The sequence below is a fragment of the Macaca mulatta genome, chromosome 3 (assembly GCF_049350105.2).
Source record: "Macaca mulatta isolate MMU2019108-1 chromosome 3, T2T-MMU8v2.0, whole genome shotgun sequence".
Classification (NCBI taxonomy): Eukaryota; Metazoa; Chordata; class Mammalia; order Primates; family Cercopithecidae; genus Macaca; species Macaca mulatta.
Window position 1 is genome coordinate 51,172,534 of NC_133408.1, and position 20,678 is coordinate 51,193,211.

A 20,678-nucleotide genomic window follows, 5' to 3' on the forward strand; every position below is an offset into this window, starting at 1 on the left:
CCATATTGGCCACACTGGTCTTGAACTCCTGACCTCAAGTGATCCACCCACCTCGGCCTCCTAAAGTGCTGGGATTACAGGCGTGAGCCACCACACCCAGCCATTTTTTTGTGTGTTTATAGTAGAGACAGGGTTTCACCATGTTGGCCAAGCTGGTGTTGAACTCCTGACCTCAAGTGATCTGCCTGCCTTGGCCTCCCAACGTGCTGGGATTACAGGCAAGAGCCACTGTGCCAGACCCTGAAACACCTTCTTTTGTCTAAAGTGGCTGTCCCCTCTCAGGGCTAAGGACGTGAATGTTGAAGGGACAAAGGCAGGATGCGAGAGTCAACCCACCACAAGACTACTGACAGGACCCTAGCCTTAAGAGGCACTGGTGAGGTGGCTAGATCCGTAGCGCGGCTGTGACCTCAAGACAGATGGTGAGAGATGAGCTCTCTGCATGCACTGAGCATGTCTGGCATACGCAAGGTCTTGAGATCCAGGCTCAGTTCTCACCATGGTTTGCAAACGTTAACAGAGGGACACTCAGCTGCTTTGCACAAAACCACGACGGCTGCAAGCTGGACCTGAGAGCTGAGCTGCTAAGGGAAGGCAAGGTGGGTGTTCTCCCATGATTTTGTTTTTCTTTTTCTTTTTTTTTTTTTTTTGAGGCGGAGTTTCGCTCTTGTTGCCCAGGCTGGAGTACAATGGCACGATCTTGGCTCGCCGTAACTTCTGCTTCCCAGGTTCAAGTGATTCTCCTGCCTCAGACTCCCGAGTAGCTGGGATTACAGGCATGCGCCACCATGCCCGGGTAATTTTGTATTTTTTTAAAGTAGAGACGGGGGTTTCTCCATGTTAGTCAGGCTGGTCTCGCACTCCTGACCTCAGGTGATCTGCCCGCCTTGGCCTCCTGAAGTGCTGGGATTACAGAGGTCAGCCACTGAGCCTGGCCTGTTTTTCTTTTTAGAGATGGGGTCTTGCTGTGTTGCCCAGGCTGGAGTGCAGCAGCTATTCATACACGAGATCTTTACACACTACAGTCTTGGACTCCTGGACTCAAGCGATCCTCCTGCCTCAGCCTCCCAAGTAACTGGGACCACAGGTGCACACCATTGTGCCTGGCTTTCCCTCATGATCTTCCCCATGGGCAGGTGGCAGTGTGTGACTTCATCATGGTGCTGAGGAACTGAGAGGAGGCAAAGGCCAGGACAGGGCCAGCTTTTCTAGTGCAATGAATTCGAGTGTGAAGTGAGGTAGCACCACCACTTACCAGCCGTCCCTCTCTTGGCCTGTTTGCACGGGGTCTGGCGACCTTCCAGAAAGCCCAACCGTTTGAAACACAGACCTCTTCCATTTCCAAAAAAGCGAGTGCTGGTGGCCACTCCGAGTCAATCGTGATCCAGTAGGACAGCTCTGTGGCCTGAGGTAAGCTACTCCCAATCAACTTGGCTCATAGAGAAGTGCACTCAATGAATGAAATGCCGGAACCTCAGAAGGAAGAAGGAGAAACCCTACTTCCTCGACACTGGGATCTGTAAAGGCCCATCTCACCCAGCAATAAATAAAGGGCAACAGAGGAGAAAGAGCAGTTTGGCTCAGAAGAAATAAAGTCCCAGTCAAGCCCAAAGACGACACCACAATTGCCTAGACATGTGCGCCTTTGGTTCCTGTCTTGTGGCCTGCCTCCCCATTTAGGAACCATGCCTGCTGCTCACTTGGCCTCGTGCTATACTTGTACCCCCTCCCCACCGCACTGAGCACAGCCTGGGCCAGGCTGGGCCCCTTTACCCTACTGTCGCATCCTAGGTCCAAACTTCTAGGGAGTTTTGCTTGTTTGTGAAAAACAAAGAAAAAGGACTAAGGCTGGGCATGACTGAGCCATCCTCCACAACCAGGAATTACGGAATAGCCCCTAGAAGGCAGGGGCTAAGGTCATGGCCGATTTCAGCCTCCGCTTGCCAGGTAGCAGCAGAGAAAGACTGAAGCCAGTCTGAGTGGGTGGGGGAGAAATGTGACCATGGAAACCTTTTGGGGGTCCTTCAAAAAGCCTCCCACACATTCCCCTTTCCATGAAGAGCACAGGCTGCTTCAGGGCAGGCAGGGAGTGGGGCTCCTCAGAGGTTAGCTCTGGCCTACAAAACCCTGAGGCGTAAAGGGATGGGCATTATGGACTGGGCCTTGTTCTGGACCAGGGGAGAGGCTTAGGGTTGGATGATGGTTTTTATACAATACTTTGCTTAGAGTTTCATGGAATGTCCCAGAAGTTTACCTTAGTCTGGACCCACCCCTAGTCTGAACCTTCTGGCCCTTTCTATGTACCCTAGGTTCTGGGGCTCACAGGGAACGTTCTTGGCTGGGATCCTGACTGAGAAAACAAACTTCAGAGGTGGAGCTCAAGGAGCCCATGCTATTAGACCACTAGTGCTTTACAAACCCACATCAAAACAAGGCCACCTGTTTCGCTAGAAGAAAAAGCCCCTGCGCTACTGTTTCCATTGTGCCTGCTTTATTGGTTGAGAAGCACTAGTTTCAGAACATTTTGCTAAACTCCACTTGGTGCAGTTTGTTTTTCCAAAAAAAAGTCTCTGTCCTGTTTTCCAAATATGAAACATAGTAACAATATATGTTCTTTTAAAAAGTACATATCCCCTCCCCCCAAGTCCAGGCTCACTGAGCCAAACAGGTCTGAACCAGATTGGGCTCAAATCTTTTTTTTTTTTTTTTTTTTTTTTTGAGATAGGGTCTGGCTTTGTCGCCCAGGCTGGAAGGCAGTGGCAGGATCGCAGCTCACCGCAACCACAGCCTCCCAGGCTCAAGCCACCCTCCCACTTTAGCCTCCTGAGCACCTGGGACTACAGGCACTTGCCACACCCGGCTAATTTTCGTGATTTTTGTAGAGGTGGGGTTTTGCTGTGCTGCCCAGGCTGGTCTCCAACTCCTGAGGTCAAGCGATCCACCCGCCTCAGCCTCCCAAAGTGTTGTGCCAGGCCCCAGATCTTCACTATTGCATCATATGGTCGCTGCAAAGCCCTGACTAGGAGCATACCCCAACCTCCAAGGCAAGAGATAATTGAATGTTTTTCCTTTTTTTTTTCCTTTTCCGGATAGAGATTGGCACAATGATGGAATAGTTTTCAAGAGGCCAAGTAGGACCAGCTGTGGGTATATCTCATTCTACCTGAGGATTTTACACAATATATTGAGTGCAGGAATTGCATGCAATTATTGCACTCAGTAATATACCAAACCACTCCTAGCTTTGTTTAGACCCTAGACTTGGGCCCTCATCCTTCTCATAGACCTCTTGCGAGGATTTTCCCCTTTTACAGATTTACACTCAGTCCGGTGCATAAACACTTGAGCACCTACAATCTCACAGCCAACTCACTGCCGACATCCAGTGACTCACAGTTAAGAGAGCTACAGCAGCAGCTCTGACCAAAGTGATGACCAACTACTTAACATGAATTAGAAACAGAGCGGAAAAAACAACACACCTTTAGCCAGCTCTGCATTAAGAACCAAGTCTCCACCTTAAACACCAAGCCCCTGTCCCTCAGTAGTCCTGTGTACTCCCAAAGCCCCAAAGTTTACTGCAGCCTCAAGCAGCCTCGTCTAAAAAATTAAGAAAGGGCCTGTGATAAAAGCATTGCAGGTTAAACAGGAACAGGGACTCAAGCGCGGAGTTTGTCACTCTGTTTCTGGGAGGGGAGGGGCTGCACAGTGCGCAATGGGGCTGGCTGGTAAAGGGAGAGCCAGGTGACAGCCACACTGTCCCAAGGATGAACCTGGCCCTGCTAGCATCATGCTGTAATCCCTGTGGATTAGAACTATGGCTAATAGGCCAGGCGCGGTGGCTCATGCCTGCAATCCCAGCACTCTGGGAGGCTGGGCGGGTAGACAGCCTGAGGTCAGCAGTTCGAGACCAGTCTGGCCAAGATGGTGAAACCCGTATCTACTAAAAATAACAAAAAACTAACCAGGTGTGGTGGCGGGAGCCTGTAATCCCAGCTACACAGTCAGGAGGCTGAGGCAGGACAATCGCTTGAACCTGGGAGGTGGAGGTTGCAGTGAGTTAAGATCGCACCACTTCACTCTAGCCTAGGCAACAGAGCGCAAGACTCCACCTCAGAAACAAAACAAAACAAAACAAAACAAACCCCAAAAACTATGGATAATAAAGCATGACAGACCTTAAGATGCCAAATGATTTTCTCCTCTGCTGTCATGCCCACAGAGTAACTTCTCCAAGGTCACACATTAAATACGGGCACAGGAACACTCATTCCTTACGCTCAATGACTTTGTTTTCTCACTCCCACATGCTATCAACAGAAGGGGGAGCGCCCCAGGGGCCTGACCTTAGCTGAAGGAATGGCAGGCTCTCCACTGATCCCATTCTTAACCTGTACCAGGTCTCACCTGCGGCTTGGGGAACTCACAGAAAGACAAGTTTCGTATAACCCCGGACCTTTTCTTTTGGCAGCCAACAATTGGTCACATTGCACATTTCAAGGTTACAGAGGAGGCCCACCGTACACACGCGGGGCAGGAGCAGATAAATCTTGCTCGGAGCTTTACAATAAAGCTACAGCGAGTGTTCCAGAAGTTGACTACATCTGGAAGCAGGAAGACAAACTCTGGAAGAAGTACCCTAGAGACTCCAGGAACCCCTTAACTCCTGGGCTTTCGGGACTCTTCAGCGTGGGGCCTTTTTCTTAAACGTCGAGAGACCTCCTTTTCTGGACCATAGTGAAGGGATGTGCAGGTCATCGGCTAAGCTGGGCGGGTCGGGGAGGGCAGGGGGAGTACAGTTCCTTCGGATCTCAGCAGAGGTTAGACTATCAATGGCCAAGGGTTCAGAGGCAGGAAAAAAGGCCGTTTTTGGGGGGTTGGCTGGGGACACTCCCCTTCCCTCCTCTCTCCGATTAAATATAAAAGCCGATGATGATGAAGATTGAGAAGACGAGGAAAATGGCAGCCACGTCTCGGGTCTCCTCCCAGCGGAGGCCTTTCAGGGACGCATTCTCCTGCCTTTTGCGAAGGGCCTCCCGCCGGGCCCTCAGGCGCCGTTCCCGCTCCAGTTGTTCCCCGTAGTGGGCCTGGTAGAATGCGTCAAAGTTGAACATCGTGCGGTTGGCGCCGGGGGCGGCCCGAGAACCGTAGTAGGTCCGAGAAGTGGGCGGCGGGGGACGCGGCGAGCCGGGGTCGGGTGCGGGCGTCCTGGAGGGCCGGACGCCGGGTCCGCGCAGGTCCTCGTCGCTGAGGAGGCCGCGATCATACTTACGACGGAGGGTGGCACTGCCCAGCACCACGTACGCCTGGGAGATGCGCGTGAAGCGCTCGGCAGCCTCCGCGCTCCCAGAGTTGCGGTCCGGGTGGTAGAGAAAGCACTGACGGTAGTAAGCCGCCTTGATTTGGGCCTGCGTGGCTGTGGAGGGGACGCCGAGCAGATCATAGAGCGCCGTGCGCGAGTACGAGCAGTCGCCCTGAGAATAAGTCCTCGCTCCCAGGCCCAGGCCGGGTGTAGAATTTAGTGGAAAGCCACGGGCTTGCAGCAACCTCCACGGTAACAGCCGCGACCACCATCCCCTGCGCATGGCTGCCATCTTGAATTGATTAGGCGGGCGGTGCAAGAGAAACTGGCCAATGAGAGGCGCCGGTTGGTCGCCCTGTAGCCAATCACGTAAGGGGGGCGGGCGAGGAGGGGTGGAGCATGCGTATTACCAAGTGGTCGCCGGGCTGATGACATAAAAACCGGGTTCCGGGAAACGCCACTCGCAGGCGTGCTGCTGAGGCGTGAGTATGGCGTCTCGCGGCCGGCGTCCGGAGCACGGTGGACCACCGGAGCTGGTAAGTTCCGGGGCCCGCGGGCACCCCTCTTCCCACTTCTACGGCCGCCGCGTCTGAATTCCTCCACTACCTGCCATTTCTTTTTCTTTTTTTTTTGCAGTTTTATGATGAGAAAGAAGCCCGGAAATACGTTCGCAAGTGAGTGGAGCCCGAGTGCTGCGCGGTGTCCGGGGGTCGGGAAGCGGCAAGTTGTCCCGGTTGCTGGCGTTACCCAGAAAGCTCGTGGAATTTGGGGGTGCGGGGAGGGAAGGACCCGGGTGGGTGCCTTTTCTGTCTCTGGTAAATCAACTTTGCCGATCTCTCTGGGCCTCGGTATCTCAGCGTTGAGGTAGGGGTGATCGCGCTTGCTTTTCCGTGGGTGGTTTTTAAAGTCGAGTGTGACAACTTGTCGTAAGCATGTGGTAAAAGAGGCGCTGGGCGGTGGGTACGGGCTTGGGGTCAGTCTTGGTCGGGGGAAGGAAGTAATTGGTATCCGTAGGATGCTTATCGTGGCGCCTTGTTTGCCAATAAATGTTCGCGACAGCCGTTGGTGTGTTATTGTCTGAATTTCATAGAGGGTGGTTTGTACGAACTACAGAGTTGTGGCCAGGTGGGGATGGCTCACGCCTGTAATCTCAGCAGTCCCAGCGCTTTGGGAGGCTGAGGTGGGAGGATCGCTTGAGCTTGAGAGTTCGAGACCAGCCTGGGCAACGTCGCGAGCCCCCGTCTCTCCCCAGAAATAAAAAAATTAGGCGGGCGTGGTGGCTCCCCTCGGCCTCTCCAGTAGCTGGGACCACAGGCGCGCGCCACCGCGCGTGGCGTATTTTTTTAATTTTTTGTAGCGACGGGGTCTCGCCGTGTTGCCCAACGTGGTCCAATCCCAGGGCTCAAGTGATCCTCCCGCCTTTGTCTCCTGAACTGTTGGGATTGCAGGCGTGAGCCACCGCACCTCGTTTTTAAAAAAAAAAAGAAGAAAAAAAAAGAGATGGGGGCGGAGGCGGGCGCAGTGGCTCACGCCTGTAATCCCAACACTTTGGGAGGCCGAGGCGGGCGGATCACCTGAGGTCAGGAGTTCGAGACCAGCCTGGCCAACATGGCGAAACCCCAGCTCTACTAAAAACACAAAATTAGTCGGGCGCGATGGCGGACTTCTGTAATCCCAGCTAGTCGGGAGGCTGAGGCAGGAGAATTCGCTCGAACCCGGAACGGGGAGGTTGCAGTGAGCCGGCATCATGGCACTGCACTCCAGCCTGGGCGACAGAGAAAGACTTTGTCTCAAAAAAAAAAAAAAAAAAAAGGTATTTTGTGGTTTTTCCATGCTTTTTCACTGAGAGACTAGTCCTATTTAAGTAAATGGCTATTGGCTGGGCGTGGGGTCTCATGCCAGTAATCCCAGCCCTTTGGGAGGCCGAGGCGGATGGTGACCTGAGGTAGGGAATTCCGAGACCAACCTGGCCAACGTGGTGAAATCCCATCTCTACTGAAAATACAAAAATTAGCCAGCCTATGGGAGGCTGAGGCAGGAGAATCTCTTGAACCTGAGAGGTAGAGGTTGCAGTGAGCTGCAATCGCACCACTGTACTCCAGCCTTGGCGACAGAGTGAGACCCTGACTCAGTCAATCAATAAATAGCTATTGGATACCGTTTCTTTTTTTACGGACAGGGTCTGTCTGTTGCCCAGGCAGGAGTACCATGGCATGATCCCTGCCGACTGCAGCCTCAAGCCATCCTCCCCAGTAGCCGGAACTAGAGGCACTCGCCACCACGCTGGCTGAAATAGCTTGATATTTTTGTGTGTGTGTGAGACAGGGTCTCATTCTGTCGCCCAGGCTGAAGTGCTGCAGTGGCTGCAACCTCGCCTGTAGTTGGGAACTACAGGCGCACCACTTCACGCCCGGCTAGTTGGTGTAATTTTTTTGTGTAGAGGGGGTTTTGCTGCGTTGCCCAAGGATCTGGTAAGTTGCTCACGGGATCCGTCTGCCTTGACCTGCCAAAGTACTGGGATTATAGGCGTGAGCCACCAGGCCCGGTCCTTACTGCTGACTTTTTATGTCGATTATATGTTGAAGTGGTACTTTGAACATATTGGGTTAAAGAAAATACATTATCGGCCGGGCGCGGTGGCTCAAGCCTGTAATCCCAGCACTTAGGGAGGCCCAGACGGGCGGATCACGAGGTCCGGAGATCGAGACCGTCCTGGATAACACGGTGAAACCCCGTCTCTACTAAAAAATACAAAAAACTAGCCGGGCGAGGTGGCGGGCGCCTGTAGTCCCAGCTACTCGGGAGGCTGAGGCAGGAGAATGGCGTAAACCCGGGAGGCGGAGCTTGCAGTGAGCTGAGATCCGGCCACTGCACTCCAGCCTGGGTGACAGAGCGAGACTCCGTCTCAAAAAAAAAAAAAAAAAAAAAGAAAATACATTATCAAATGTATGGGGTTAAAAATATGACTCCAGTTTCTTTCACCAGTTTAAGTTTCTTTTTGACTGGCTATTGGGAGGCCATACGTGGCTTGTGTTGTGTTTCTCATGGACTGTGCTTCTGTAGGTTTTTGTGCATTATTGATCCTTCTAGATGAGAGAAACTATGGAGGATAATTCTTGTAGAAAATGTTTTCAACAAATGCTAGAGCAGCCCAGCCTAATAGAGTTGCAGATCCCAATGGTTGTTTATTATTAGGAAAGTGATTTGCTTTTTACACATCTGCTTGGCAGCTGGTACAGTGATAATTTGTTACCACAAAATAACATGGTCCTGAATTACATGGAATTTGGGGGTCACTTTTAAATAGTTGAATTTGTTGATCTCAACTTAGAAGGGGTCAGAAAAGAGTACCTTGGGATGATTGATCCTTTTTTTTTTTTTAACTTGGCTTTTTTTTTTTTATTTGGTCTGGGGGAGGTATTCACCCAGAACTCCTTTACCATGTCCACTTGTGTTTCTGCCTTCCCAGCTCACGGATGATTGATATCCAGACCAGGATGGCTGGGCGAGCACTGGAGCTTCTTTATCTGCCAGAGAATAAGCCCTGTTACCTGCTGGATATTGGGTGAGATTCTGGGGCCTGGTTCAGATTGTCTAAGGTGGTGAAGTACCTTTGCAAACTGACCGTGAGTCTATGATCGTGTCTTCCAGCTGTGGCACTGGGCTGAGTGGAAGTTATCTCTCAGATGAAGGGCACTATTGGGTGGGCCTGGATATCAGCCCTGCCATGCTGGGTATGTATGTCCTGTCTGGCACCAGGGTGGATTACCCTGATGGGTGGGTGTGGAGAAGCCACAGGTATTGTCTCTTTCTCTGATTGCCTTTTCTCTAACGTAGATGAAGCCGTGGACCGAGAGATAGAGGGAGACCTACTCCTGGGGGATATGGGCCAGGGCATCCCATTCAAGCCGGGCACATTTGACGGTTGCATCAGGTGAGGGTCTTCACTTCCTGCTTTTATTTATTCAGAGACAGGGTCTCAGTCTGTCATTTAGGCTCTAGTGCAGTGTCTGTGATTACGGCTCACACTGCAGCCTCCACCTCCTGGGTTCAGGTGATCTGCCCACCTCAGCCTCCTGAGTAGCTGGGACTACAGGCCCATGCCACCATACGTAGCTAATTTTTTTTTTTTCTGTTGAGACGGAGTCTTGCTCTGTCACCAGGCTGGAGTACAGTGGTGTGATCTGGGCTCACTGCAACCTCTGCCTCCCAGGCTCAAGTGATTCTCCTGTCTCAGCCTCCCAAGTAGCTGGGATTACAGGAGCGTGCCACCACACCCAGCTAATTTTCGTATTTTTAATGGAGACAGGGTTTCACCATGTTGGCTGGGATGGTTTCAATCTCCTGACCTCGTGATCCACCCGCCTCGGCCTCTCAAAGTGCTGGGATTACAGGTGTGAGCCACCGTGATCAGCTTACTTTTTTTTTGTATTTGTTGTAGAGATGCCATGTTGCCCAGGTGATCCACCCACTTGGGCCTCCCAAAATGCTGGAAATTACAGGTGTGAGCCATCCCGGCCACTTCCTGCTTTTAGTCTTGCAGGCCAGTGCTTCCCAAACCTGGCTGTGCAGCAGTCACGCAGATATTTACAAATACACATCCCATGGGATTTTCAGATTTACAAGGTTAGAATAAGGCCTAAGAGTGTATTTTTTTGGATTCTAAAACTTTTCAGTCTGGCCAACACAGTGAAACCCAGTCTCTACTAAAAAGCCAGGCACGGTGGTGGGCACCTGTAGTCCCAGCTAGCTACTCAGGAGGCTGAGACAGGAGAATTGCTTGAACCTGGGAGGCAGAGGTTGCAGTGAGTCAAGACCACACCATTGCACTTCCAGCCTGGGCGACAGAGCAAGACTTCATCTCAAAAGTAAAACTTGTCTACTATTGTGATTATTTTGCATTGCCGGGTTCAGGCACCACTGGTACGGATTCTATGTTGGCTTTGTGTGTCTGGTGGGGGAGGGGAGGTGGTCTTTTAGCCTCTAGCAGCCATTTAGCAGACATCTTGTGGGCCCCAACAGCCATCTTTATTTGCCAACAAATAACTCTGGTGGAGAGCGGCGGGGCTTGCTCTAATCTCTTCAGTGCTCCAGAGTCCTTTCTCTGTAATCAGGGTTGGATTAAACATCGGCATAGCACTTTGATAACAGATCTTAGAGCGTTAAAATTGATTACGTTTTCCTTAGGCTGCTGCAATCAGTTCTGTGTAGTTTTTGGTGCAGTGTGAGAGTGAAGGTAAGAAAATAGGGGAGACCTCCTTTGGTTACCCTAGGTTGAGTGGTGAGGATGTGAAGTGGGGAGCCAGGTGAGAGGTAAAAATTTGGATTAGAAGATTTTCCTTTTACATCTTGGAACAAGACCCAGAGGAGTTGGGGAATAATTTCAAGGGTAGCAGATGCTTTTTGGTAATGGTCTGGTGAGGTGTTCTAAGCTGTGAAAAGCCGAAGGCCAGCAGTATGGTCTGTATGTTTCGGAAGGGGGGTGGTCAGTTTTGTCTCTCTTGGGGGAGAGGTGAAGTGGTATAGCACACTTTTTTTTTTGGAGATGGAGTCTCACTCTATTGCCCAGGCTGGAGTGCAGTGGCACGATCTCAGCTCACTGCAACCTCCGCCTCCCGGGTTCAAGCAATTCTCCTGCCTCAGCCTCCTGAGTAGCTGGGATTACAGGCGCTCACCACTATGCTCGGCTGATTTTGTATTTTCGTGGAGACGGGGTTTCATCATGTTGGCCAGGCTGGTACTGAACTCCTGACTTTGTGATCCCCCTGCCTCAGCCTCCCAAAGTGCTGGGATTACAGGTGTGAGCCACCACTCACGGCCCAGACTTTCTTTTGTAAACGTTTGCTACATATAAGACATACAAGTTGCTGTGAAGTACGGAGATATGAAACAGTCTCTCTGTTTAATACTCTCCACGGTTTATTAGGTGCTTTAGGACTTGGACCAGGCAACTGAATATAAGGCCGTGAGTGGTGTGTGCCCTAGAGAGTTGTGGGCTGCCAGAGCACAGGAAAGCCTTGGGTGGAGGGGCTGCACCTTGAAGGCTGGGAGGAATTTGGATAGTCAAGGAGAGGGTTTCCGAGTGAGGGAACAGTGGGCAGAGGCACTGACGCTAGTGGGAAAAGGGTCTGAGATGAGAGTGATGAATGAGAGATTCCACAGAAGATGGCGTTGTGTGTGGTTGGTTCCTAGAAGGCACTTAAGTATGTCCTAAGAAGTTTGGGCTTGATGGATGATGGGGAGTTGGCAGGTGACGGGATCAGATGTGTGTTTAAGGAAGGTGATTTTCAGATGGAAGAGGAGAGGGAGTTAGGTGGAAACATTTGAGCTGGTAGCGCTGAGCATTGGTGGGGGGACGTGAAAGTTGGGAGAGGCTGTGGGAGTGGAGGTAGGGCTCTGCATGTGTGTGTACAGCAGAGGGAGGGGAAGGGCAGGAAGGAAGACATAGTGACTGCTTGAGGGTTTTTTTAGTTTATTTTTTGAGATGGAGTCTTGCTCTGTTGCCCAGGCTGGAGTGCAGTGGTACAATCTCAGCTTATTGCAAACTCCGCCTCCTGGGTTCAAGTGATTCTTCTGCCTCAGCCTCCTGAGTAGCTGGGATTACAGGCACATGCCACCACGCCGAGCTAATTTTTGTATTTTTAGTAGCAACCGGGTTTCACCGTATTGGTCTGGCTGGCCTCAAACTCCTGACTTCAGGTGATCCACCTGCCTCAGTCTCCCAAAATAGTGGGATTACAAGTGTGAGCCACCGTGCTCGGCCGCTTGAGGTTTTAAATCTGGGGGTTGTGAAAACATTTAACAGGTAGAGTGGAAGGGAGTGATTTAAGAGGAAGGGTGATGGGGTGGCTGTGTGTGTGTGAATAGTCTAAAGCCTGTTTCCTTGGATTGGAGGAAGGGAACAAGGAGAGTGGTGTGTGGGCAGACAGTCTTGACACGGAGGAATTCTCAAGTTGAGATGCAGATGGAAACAAGGTTGAGGAAAGGTTTCTGGGACTGACTGAGGGACATGAATGCTGTCCTTCTGTATGTCCTATTTTCCCAGTGTTGTAGAATCATGACCTGCAGTATACCTGCACTTTTTTCTTTGTCTTTAAATTTTTAAACTTTAAAATACTTTTGAGTAGAGATGGGGTCTTGCTATGTTGTCCAGGCTGGTTTTGAACTCCTGGCCTCAGGCAATTTTGTCTTGGCCTCAGAAAATGCTGGGATTACAGGGCGTGAGCCACTGTACGTGGCCTGAACCTGCACTTTCTAAGAAGGGAAGCTGTGGGAGGAGGGGTTTCTCTTGGAGATCCAAGACGGATGATGTCGAGAAGCTTGAAGCGGTGAGGGGAGCAATGTGGATTGCTCCCTTGCCTGACTAGGTCCGTTCCTTTTTAGCATTTCTGCTGTGCAGTGGCTGTGTAATGCTAACAAGAAGTCTGAAAACCCTGCCAAGCGCCTGTACTGCTTTTTTGCTTCTCTTTTTTCTGTTCTCGTGAGTATAAGATCTTCTCCCCATCTGGGTTAGCTGCCTGTCCCTCCGTAGCCCTGCAGGTAGAGTGAGGAAATTGAGGTGTCCCATGATGGGAACGCTACTCATATGGGACCGCAGGACCTTACTGTGGTTGCTTCTGTCCAGGTTCTCAGCCTAAAGAAGTTCAAGCTCAGTGGACTGATATACGCTAATCAAACCCAGAAGTCACTGATGGCAAAATCGGAGACCAATTTAGTAACTTGTAATAGGGCCTACTTCTGTTGATTGGTATTCCTATGTCTATTACTCTGAGTTTTAATGAGAAGTTGGTTTGGGGATCAGAAGTTGGTTTGGGGGCATGGACTGAGCAGAGTGAGGACAAGAGATGTCGTGTTGAGACCATCCAGAGGGGTACCTTCCAAAGTGCCCACATGCTTCTGACTCCTCACTTCTCCCTCCACCTGATTCTGATCCTTTTCCTCGGATGGGGAACAGGATAGTTATTTACCGCAGAGAGAGCCTATATTAGCTTTATCTTGCCTTTTTAACTAATGATGTTAATTTCAGTTGTTCACTAGGATTAGATGATAGTCTGAGATTTTAAGTCCTAAAAATGAGTTCTTTTTAAATCTTACTTGTTTTTTGAGACAGACTTTTGCTCTGTTGCCTGGGATGGAGTGCAGTGGTATGATGGTAGCTCAGTGCGCCCTCGAAATCTTGGTCTCAGCTTCTCAAGTAGCTTGGGCTACAGGCACACACCACCATGCCAGGCTAATTTTTTACTTTCTTTTTTTTTAGAGATGGTGTCTAGCTATGTTGCCCAGGCTGGTGTTAAACTCCTGGCTTCAAGCAATCCTCCTGCATCAGCCTCCCAAAGTGATGGAATTATAGGTGTAAGCCACTGTGCCAGCTTAAAAATGAGTCCGTTTTGAAGGATCTGAGTGGTTTTTGCCTCCTTAGCCTGGTCCAGCCCACCCCTAGTTTTCCTGGGGTGGACTGCTCCTGCCGACGGCTGGCCGCTGGTCTTTCATGGAATGGACTCCTCCTGCTGATCTGGCCGCTGGTCTTTCATGGAGTGAACTCCTCCTGCCGATCTGGCCACTGGTCTTGCGTGGGGTGGACTGCCCCTGCCGATCTGGCCACTGGTCTTGCGTGGGGTGGACTGCCCCTGCCGATCTGGCCGCTGGTCTTTCATGGAGTGGACTCCTCCTGCCGATCTGGCCGCTGGTCTTTCATGGAGTGAACTCCTCCTGCCGATCTGGCCACTGGTCTTGCGTGGGGTGGACTGCCCCTGCCGATCTGGCCACTGGTCTTGCGTGGGGTGGACTGCCCCTGCCGTTCTGGCCGCTGGTCTTTCATGGAGTGGACTCCTCCTGCCGATCTGGCCGCTGGTCTTGCGTGGGGTGGACTGCCCCTGCCGATCTGGTCACTGGTCTTGTGTGTCATGAGAGTTTTCCTCCTGGCGTACTGGCTTAATTTTGTAGTTCCGAGGGCCTTTATGTTTCCTCTTCTCCCTGCTGGAAGGCTCTTCCCCTCTACGTTTAAACAGCCAGCTCCTCACTCCATTCAAATCTCTGCTCAAGTGTCCATCTGAAACAGACCTTTTGGAACCGAAAGTAAACTTATCCGAAAGGAAACTGTCACTTTGTCCAATTCCTCTTTTTGGAACAAAGGAAAAATTGCTACTGTGAATGAGTTGCCTCCCCTACTAAAATGTGAGCTCCAAAGTTCAGGTTGATCTCTTGTTCATGACTATCCCCAGCCCTAACAGAGGTGCCTCATCCATAATGGAAACTCAGGAAATACTCGGTGAATGAAGGAAGGGAGGGTGTCCAGGCCCTAAGCTGATGTGGTCATTTGTAAGACAGTGATGTTCCTGTTTCTTTCAGGTCCGGGGATCCCGAGCTGTCCTGCAGCTATACCCTGAGAACTCAGAGCAGGTGAGTCCCTTGGCTACTGGGTGTGCAGGGGAGCGGGGAGACTCAACAGGTAAGCTGTCCTGGGGAAGCGACAAAGAACCTTATGCAGATTGGCGGGAAAAGGAGAAAACATGCACCCTAGTGTGGCCCCTGATGGCACATTTGATGACCTGATATCCTAAGGGGGTGGCATTTGCGGAGGTGGGGTGGTATGTCTTCCCTTGGCAGATGACATGGTATTATAGATAAGATGATACGACTAATTTCCATAACCAAATAAGTGAATGCCATTTAGGAAGGGGGAGAGGGCACCGACAGTTGTCTGTTGTGTGATGTATAATTAAGGAATGGCGGAGCAGGATGTAGATGTTGAAAGATAAGTGAAGAGCTGTCCCTGACTAATAACATGAATGAGTTTGGCTTCCAATTGTGGCCATCTCCTTCCTAAACTTGAGTGGAGAGCTGGGTCCCTGTGCTGGAAAGTGAGAATGAGGGGAGTAGCTTTGTTCCGTAATTCTCCTGAGCGAGGTGTGGGCCATGCCTGCACTTTTCTCTACGTGGCTTACAGCGACCTTAAGTTCTCCCAGGCAGGATTCGTCCTGAGGCAGACTGGTTTCTGAAGGAGGGGAGGGAGGTAAAGCTGTCTGCTCCTCTCGCCTCCGCTGCATGACCCACTGCCTTTCTTTCTTCAGTTGGAGCTGATCACAACCCAGGCCACAAAGGCGGGCTTCTCCGGTGGCATGGTGGTGGACTACCCTAACAGTGCCAAAGCAAAGAAGTGAGCGCTGGGGGCTGGTGTGCTGCCTGGGCTGCAGGAGGGAGGGTAGTGGCATAGCCCTTTCAGGCCACTCAGTGGTACAGAGGAGTGTTGGGGTGTGGGTCACCAGGGTCCAGGCAGGCGGGGTGGGGAGATGGGCTGGTGAGAACTTGTCTCCCTATGGGGTTTCTCCACCAGTTCTCACGTTGCACTTTCTCCTTTCAGATTCTACCTCTGCTTGTTTTCTGGGCCTTCGACCTTTATACCAGAGGTGAGGGACACTGGGTTTGCCAGTAGGCCTGTGTCTTGACTTCCAGGCAGTGGGGCTCAGCCTGCAGAGCCTGCTGGGAGAACACTGGTGGGGAAGCAGGGCCCAGCCCCAGAGTGCAGAGCCTGGAGTGTTCATGTCCTTTGGAATCCGGAGGCAGAGACCTCTGCTCTTCAGGTCCCAGAAAGGCATGTCGGTTCCTTCTCGTGGGACTGGACCTTGTCCCTGTTGGAAGGGCTCAGGCCTGGGTGCCCAGGCTTCTGGAGTGGGGCAGATGGGTTGAGAACTCTTCAGGGTGACCTAAGTGCACTTTGGTTCCTGCAGGGGCTGAGTGAAAATCAGGATGAAGATGAACCCAGGGAGTCTGTGTTCACCAATGAGAGGTAAAGCAACTGCTGAACCCTGCCCCGGCTGCAGCGGGGGCTGCCACATTTGTTAGACGTGGACTTTCTGCCCTCACCCAAGCCTCTCAGGTCACATGCAGCAGGGACACCAAGGTGGTGGTAGAAACACCAGGCCCCGTTTGGACTGTGCCTGTTTGGGGCTAGGAGTTTGGGGTCCTAGATGTCTGCGGGCAGCCATGCAGCTTGGAGCTCCCTTTGTGAGCCCACACGTACCCCTTCCTCTTGCCACGCCTGGCAGGCTGTCTCCTTCCTTCCTGATGCTGCCCTCCACCTGCATCCGGGACCCTCTCCCTTGGGTGCCGTGGCTCCCCCTTCCCTCCTGCATGCTCGTCTTGACTCTCCTGGGTGACTCCGGTCAGCACACAGGCATGCTGCACAAGTTCTCCTTTTCTAGAAAAGTTCCTCCCTTAGTTAACCCCATAACAACTGCTAGCCGCCCCATTGATCTGCTCGCCTTCATAGCAGAACTCACACCTGCCTCTTTCTTTTTTTTTTTGAGGCGGAGTCTCGCTCTGTCGCCCAGGCTGGAGTGCAGTGGCGCAATCTCGGCTCACTGCAAGCTCCGCCTCCCGGGTTCCCGCCATTCTCCTGCCTCAGCCTCCCGAGTAGCTGGGACTACAGGCGCCGCCACCACGCCCGGCTAATTTTTTTGTATTTTTAGTGGAGACGGGGTTTCATTGTGTTAGCCAGGATGGTCTCGATCTCCTGACCTCGTGATCCGCCCGTCTCGGCCTCCCAAAGTGCTGGGATTACAGGCTTGAGCCACCACGCCCGGCCAACACCTGCCTCTTTCTTCTTCCCTCCTGCCATTCTCTCATTCCACTTCTCAGGCTGACAATTCTGTCTTACCAAAAATCGTTCTTGTCGAGGCCACCACCAGTTTCCGTTGAGCCACGTCTGGTCACTTTTGACCTTTTTTCTTGTCCTGCCTGCTCAGTAGGGTCGGAGGCAGCAGCGCGCTCCCTCCTTGACACTTCCTTCACTTGGCCTTCCACCCATCGTCGTGGTTTCCTCAGCCTTCCTGGCTGCTCCTCAGTCCACTGCTGCTTCCTCCTCGAGTCCCGGGCCCAGCCTGGATTGGATCCCTTCTCTATCTGTGGTGTGTGTAAATGCCAGCCAGAAGTTCCTGACTCCTAAATGTGTATCTTCATTCTCTGCCACCTGGGGTTTCCCAATGCCTCCTCAGTGTCCATACCTGGACTTTACACGGGTATCTCAAACAGAACAGCTCTTGGTCTTCATCCCCTAAGCGTTTTTTTTTTTTTTTTTCTTTTTTTTGAGACAGGGTCTTGCTCTCTTACCCAGGCTAGGGTGCAGTGGTAGAATCTTAGCTCACTGCAGCCTCAAACTCCTGGGCTCAAATGATCCTCCTGCCTCAGCCTCCCAAGTAGCTGAGACTATAAGTGCATGCCACCATACCTGGTTAATTTTTAAAGTTTTTGGTAGAGATGGGGTCTTGCCGTGTTGTGCAGTCTGGTCTTGAACTCCTGGCCTCAAGCGAGCCCCGTTTCAGCCTCCCGAAGTTCTGGGATGACTGATGTGAGCCACCATGCCTGGCCATCCTCCATTTTTTTTTTTTTTTGAGATGAGGTCTCAGTCTGTCATCCGGGCTGGAGTGCTGTGGCTCGATCTCAACTCACTGCAACCTTCGCCTCCCAGGTTCAAGCAATTCTCCTGCCTCAGCCTCCCGAGTAGCTGGGATTGCAGGCGCCCACCATTACGCCCAGCTAATTTTTTGTATTTTTGGTAGAGAGGGGGTTTCGCCATGTTGGCCAGGCTGGTCTTGAACTCCTGACCTCGTGATTTGCCTGCCTTGGCCTCCCAAAGTGCTGGGATTACAGGCGTGAACTACTGTGCCCAGCCTCATCCTCCATTCTTTGCCATTCTTGATCATTCCTGTCTCCCTACATTTCACATCCCGTCAGCCTGTCATTGAGCCCTGCTGTCCGTCCCTCAGTGTGTATCCCCGTGCTGGCCCTCCCTGCTTCCAGCAGTCTAATCCAGCAGAGCCTAATCCAGCACTACGCCTAGCCTGGATTGCTGAAACAGCTGCCTATCTTGTCTCCCTGCCTTTGCAGTCTTTGCTTCTTGCAGATTATTTTCTGCATAGCAGCAAGACTGGTCTTTTTCTCTTTTTCTAAAATGTAAGTTGTATCTTGACATTACTCTTTCAGTGTCTTCCTTGCAGTTCCGCTCCCAGCTCGGGTTGATTTTCCTTAACACCCTTCGCTGCTCTAAGTCATACATACCAGTTGACTTGGTTACTCTTTGTATCTCCAGCTAGAATGAAAACTTGCTGAGGACTGGTATTGTATCCCTGACGTTGACAATAGTGTCTTGTTAGTAAAAAGTGCTCAGTATTTTTCTGAATGAATAGTTGATGATAAGGTAGTGAAGAGGGAGGTTATTTCTGAGTTCCAGTTGACATGAGGGAAAGGTCTTAAGACCTTTAAGACATTTAAGAGGAAAAATGAGCCCCAAATGCACATGTGGGGAAGGCCCACAGCTGGACACAGCCAGGCATGTTCCTTGCGTCCACCATAGGTTTATGCTGCCTGACCCCTTGGGTCTTTGCTCATTTCCCTTAGCTTCCCTAGTTCATTCCCCATGGGCAGCTGGGGCCCTTCTGGATGACCTCTTCTCTCAGGGGTCCATCTTGTGCTCCCAGGGTGCACTCCCATCTCCTTCCTCACAGGGGAGGTACACATTGCCTCATCTACTCCATGCATCTTAGGATCCCTTTTGTCCTCACACTGGGGTCTTCAGACGACATGTCCTAAAAGTAAACACGGGTAAGCTGAATGACGTGAGCATCCATTCCTCAGCTATCTGAAAAGTGGGGGTAGTGCCACCCATCTTGGCAGTGTGTTCAGGGTGCCCAGCACATACCTTGCCATCCCTTGTTCTGTAGGCTCACATTTTCAGTTCCTCAGATGAGGTAGAGAGCAGGGAAGGGCTTCTGTTACTGTCACCTCAGTCTAATCACATTCGGGACACCTGTTTATTTTAAATAAATAGGTGAATTAAGAAGTCTTTTAAGCCTTTACCTAATCAGTCTCCAGGCTCCCTTTTTGGCCTGTTGCTTCTTCCCTCCTGGCCTCCTCCCTCCCACGCCTCTCGTGCCTCCTGCAGGGCTGGACCCCCACTTCTCTTGGGACCTGTGCTTTGGGGCACTCCCTGTCTTCACCTCCTCCCTTTAGCTCCCTTGATGACTTTCCCCCTTGCTGCTTCTCCCATGGCCCACCTGTTGGCCCCTCTTTGCCACTCTGCCCTTGCTTTGTACTCCTTGTAGAACCTTGAGATGATGACTCCTGTGTCCCCAGTCCTGCTCTGCAACTGCTCCTGCTTTGTGCTGGCCCATCAGGCTCAGGCACCCAAATGGCAGCTCCTTGGCTTGCCCTGTCTCTGGTTTCTACGGATGGTCACAGGGGTGTTCGGGGTTACCCCAGCCCTCTTTCCTTCTTCCTTCATGCCCCTCAGTCCTTCCTTTTCAGCCTCTCCTTTCCATCCCTGTCTTCCTGCCCCCGAGCTGTGGACCCTAAGCTCCTGCCGTGAACTATCCACTGTGCTCTTGAAGTTCAGGTGATGATGTGTCACTGCATTGGTAGAAAGCGGCCTGCTTACTGCTGCTTAGCTGCTTCCCAAAGAGGGAACAGACTGCTTGCTGGCATTGAGATCTCCATGCCTGGCCCAGCCCTCTCCTCTCCCCACCCAACAACCTCTGTGGCCCGGGTGGATGTTATTGGGAAGGAGGGTGTCCAGAGTGGGGACTTGTGTTGTAGGGAAGGTGGAGCATTTGAGGGAAGGGGCATCTGAGGCCACCAGATTCAGAGGTAAGCTTGCCATGGATTCAAGTGGGGGCCAGCTGGGCAGCCCCATCCATCAGCCATCCATCAGCTCATTGCTGTGTCTCCACCACAGGGTCCCATTCAGGATGTCGCGGCGGGGAATGGTGAGGAAGAGCCGGGCATGGGTGCTGGAGAAGAAGGAGCGGCACAGGCGCCAGGGCAGGTGAGTGCCAGCCTGGGAGCTGGCAGGGTGGGTGGGGGGGGGTGGATGCCTGTTGCCACTAAGAGCTCCCCTGCATTTGAAGGGTCCAGGGCTGCTTTGATCTTTTTTTCTGAGACTATCCTATTGCTTTTTTGCACAGGGAAGTCAGACCTGACACCCAGTACACCGGCCGCAAGCGCAAGCCCCGCTTCTAAGTCACCACACAGTTCTGGACAGGCACTTGCCTCTGTACTTTTCTATATTGTTCAGCTGACAAAGTAGTATTTTAGAAAAGTTCTAAAGTTCTGAAAATGTTTTCTGCAGTTAAAAAAAAAAAAAAGTACTCTGGGCCAGGCGTGGTGGCTCACACCTGTAATCCCAGCACCTTGGGAGGCTGAGGCGGGAGGATCATTTGAGGCCAGGAGTTTAAGACGTGCCTGGGCAACATAATGAGACTTCGTTTCTGGGGGGGAGGGGGGAAGCTCTGAGCATCTTATTTTGTTTAAAAGCAAGAAATAAAAATTCCTTTTGTGGAGCTCTGGCATCTCCCAGCTCTGTGATTCTCACCAAACTCCGGTT

At 51.8% G+C, this 20,678-nt stretch overlaps 2 protein-coding genes and 2 long non-coding RNA genes across 10 annotated transcripts; 2 read left to right on the forward strand and 2 right to left on the reverse strand.

Moving 5' to 3' along the window:
* The first annotated feature begins 616 nt into the window (after window positions 1–616).
* Window positions 617–2,818, forward strand: LOC144339787 (uncharacterized). The gene is made up of 2 exons (XR_013415162.1): window positions 617–776; window positions 916–2,818. It is a non-coding gene; the product is annotated as an uncharacterized LOC144339787 (long non-coding RNA).
* A 1,435-nt stretch (window positions 2,819–4,253) lies between these two features.
* On the reverse strand, window positions 4,254–5,596 carry DNAJC30 (DnaJ heat shock protein family (Hsp40) member C30). Its single transcript, NM_001194544.3, is given in 1 exon segment — window positions 4,254–5,596. A coding segment is annotated over 1 exon segment (681 nt). The 5' UTR covers window positions 5,595–5,596; the 3' UTR covers window positions 4,254–4,913.
* A 165-nt stretch (window positions 5,597–5,761) lies between these two features.
* Window positions 5,762–20,634, forward strand: BUD23 (BUD23 rRNA methyltransferase and ribosome maturation factor). Of its 7 annotated transcripts, none has more exons than XM_077995240.1 (12): window positions 5,762–5,838; window positions 5,939–6,166; window positions 8,772–8,867; window positions 8,954–9,036; window positions 9,140–9,236; window positions 12,686–12,782; window positions 14,651–14,701; window positions 15,373–15,458; window positions 15,663–15,708; window positions 16,030–16,088; window positions 20,031–20,120; window positions 20,260–20,634. In XM_077995240.1, the coding sequence occupies exons 2-12, from the start codon at window positions 5,943–5,945 to the stop codon at window positions 20,312–20,314; spliced, it is 984 nt and encodes a 327-aa protein (XP_077851366.1). In that variant the 5' UTR covers window positions 5,762–5,838; window positions 5,939–5,942; the 3' UTR covers window positions 20,315–20,634.
* On the reverse strand, window positions 5,915–20,085 carry LOC144339753 (uncharacterized). Its single transcript, XR_013415128.1, has 4 exons — window positions 19,953–20,085; window positions 18,999–19,106; window positions 17,949–18,885; window positions 5,915–6,467 (listed from the first exon to the last, which is right to left on the reverse strand). It is a non-coding gene; the product is annotated as an uncharacterized LOC144339753 (long non-coding RNA).
* Window positions 20,635–20,678: the final 44 nt, after the last annotated feature.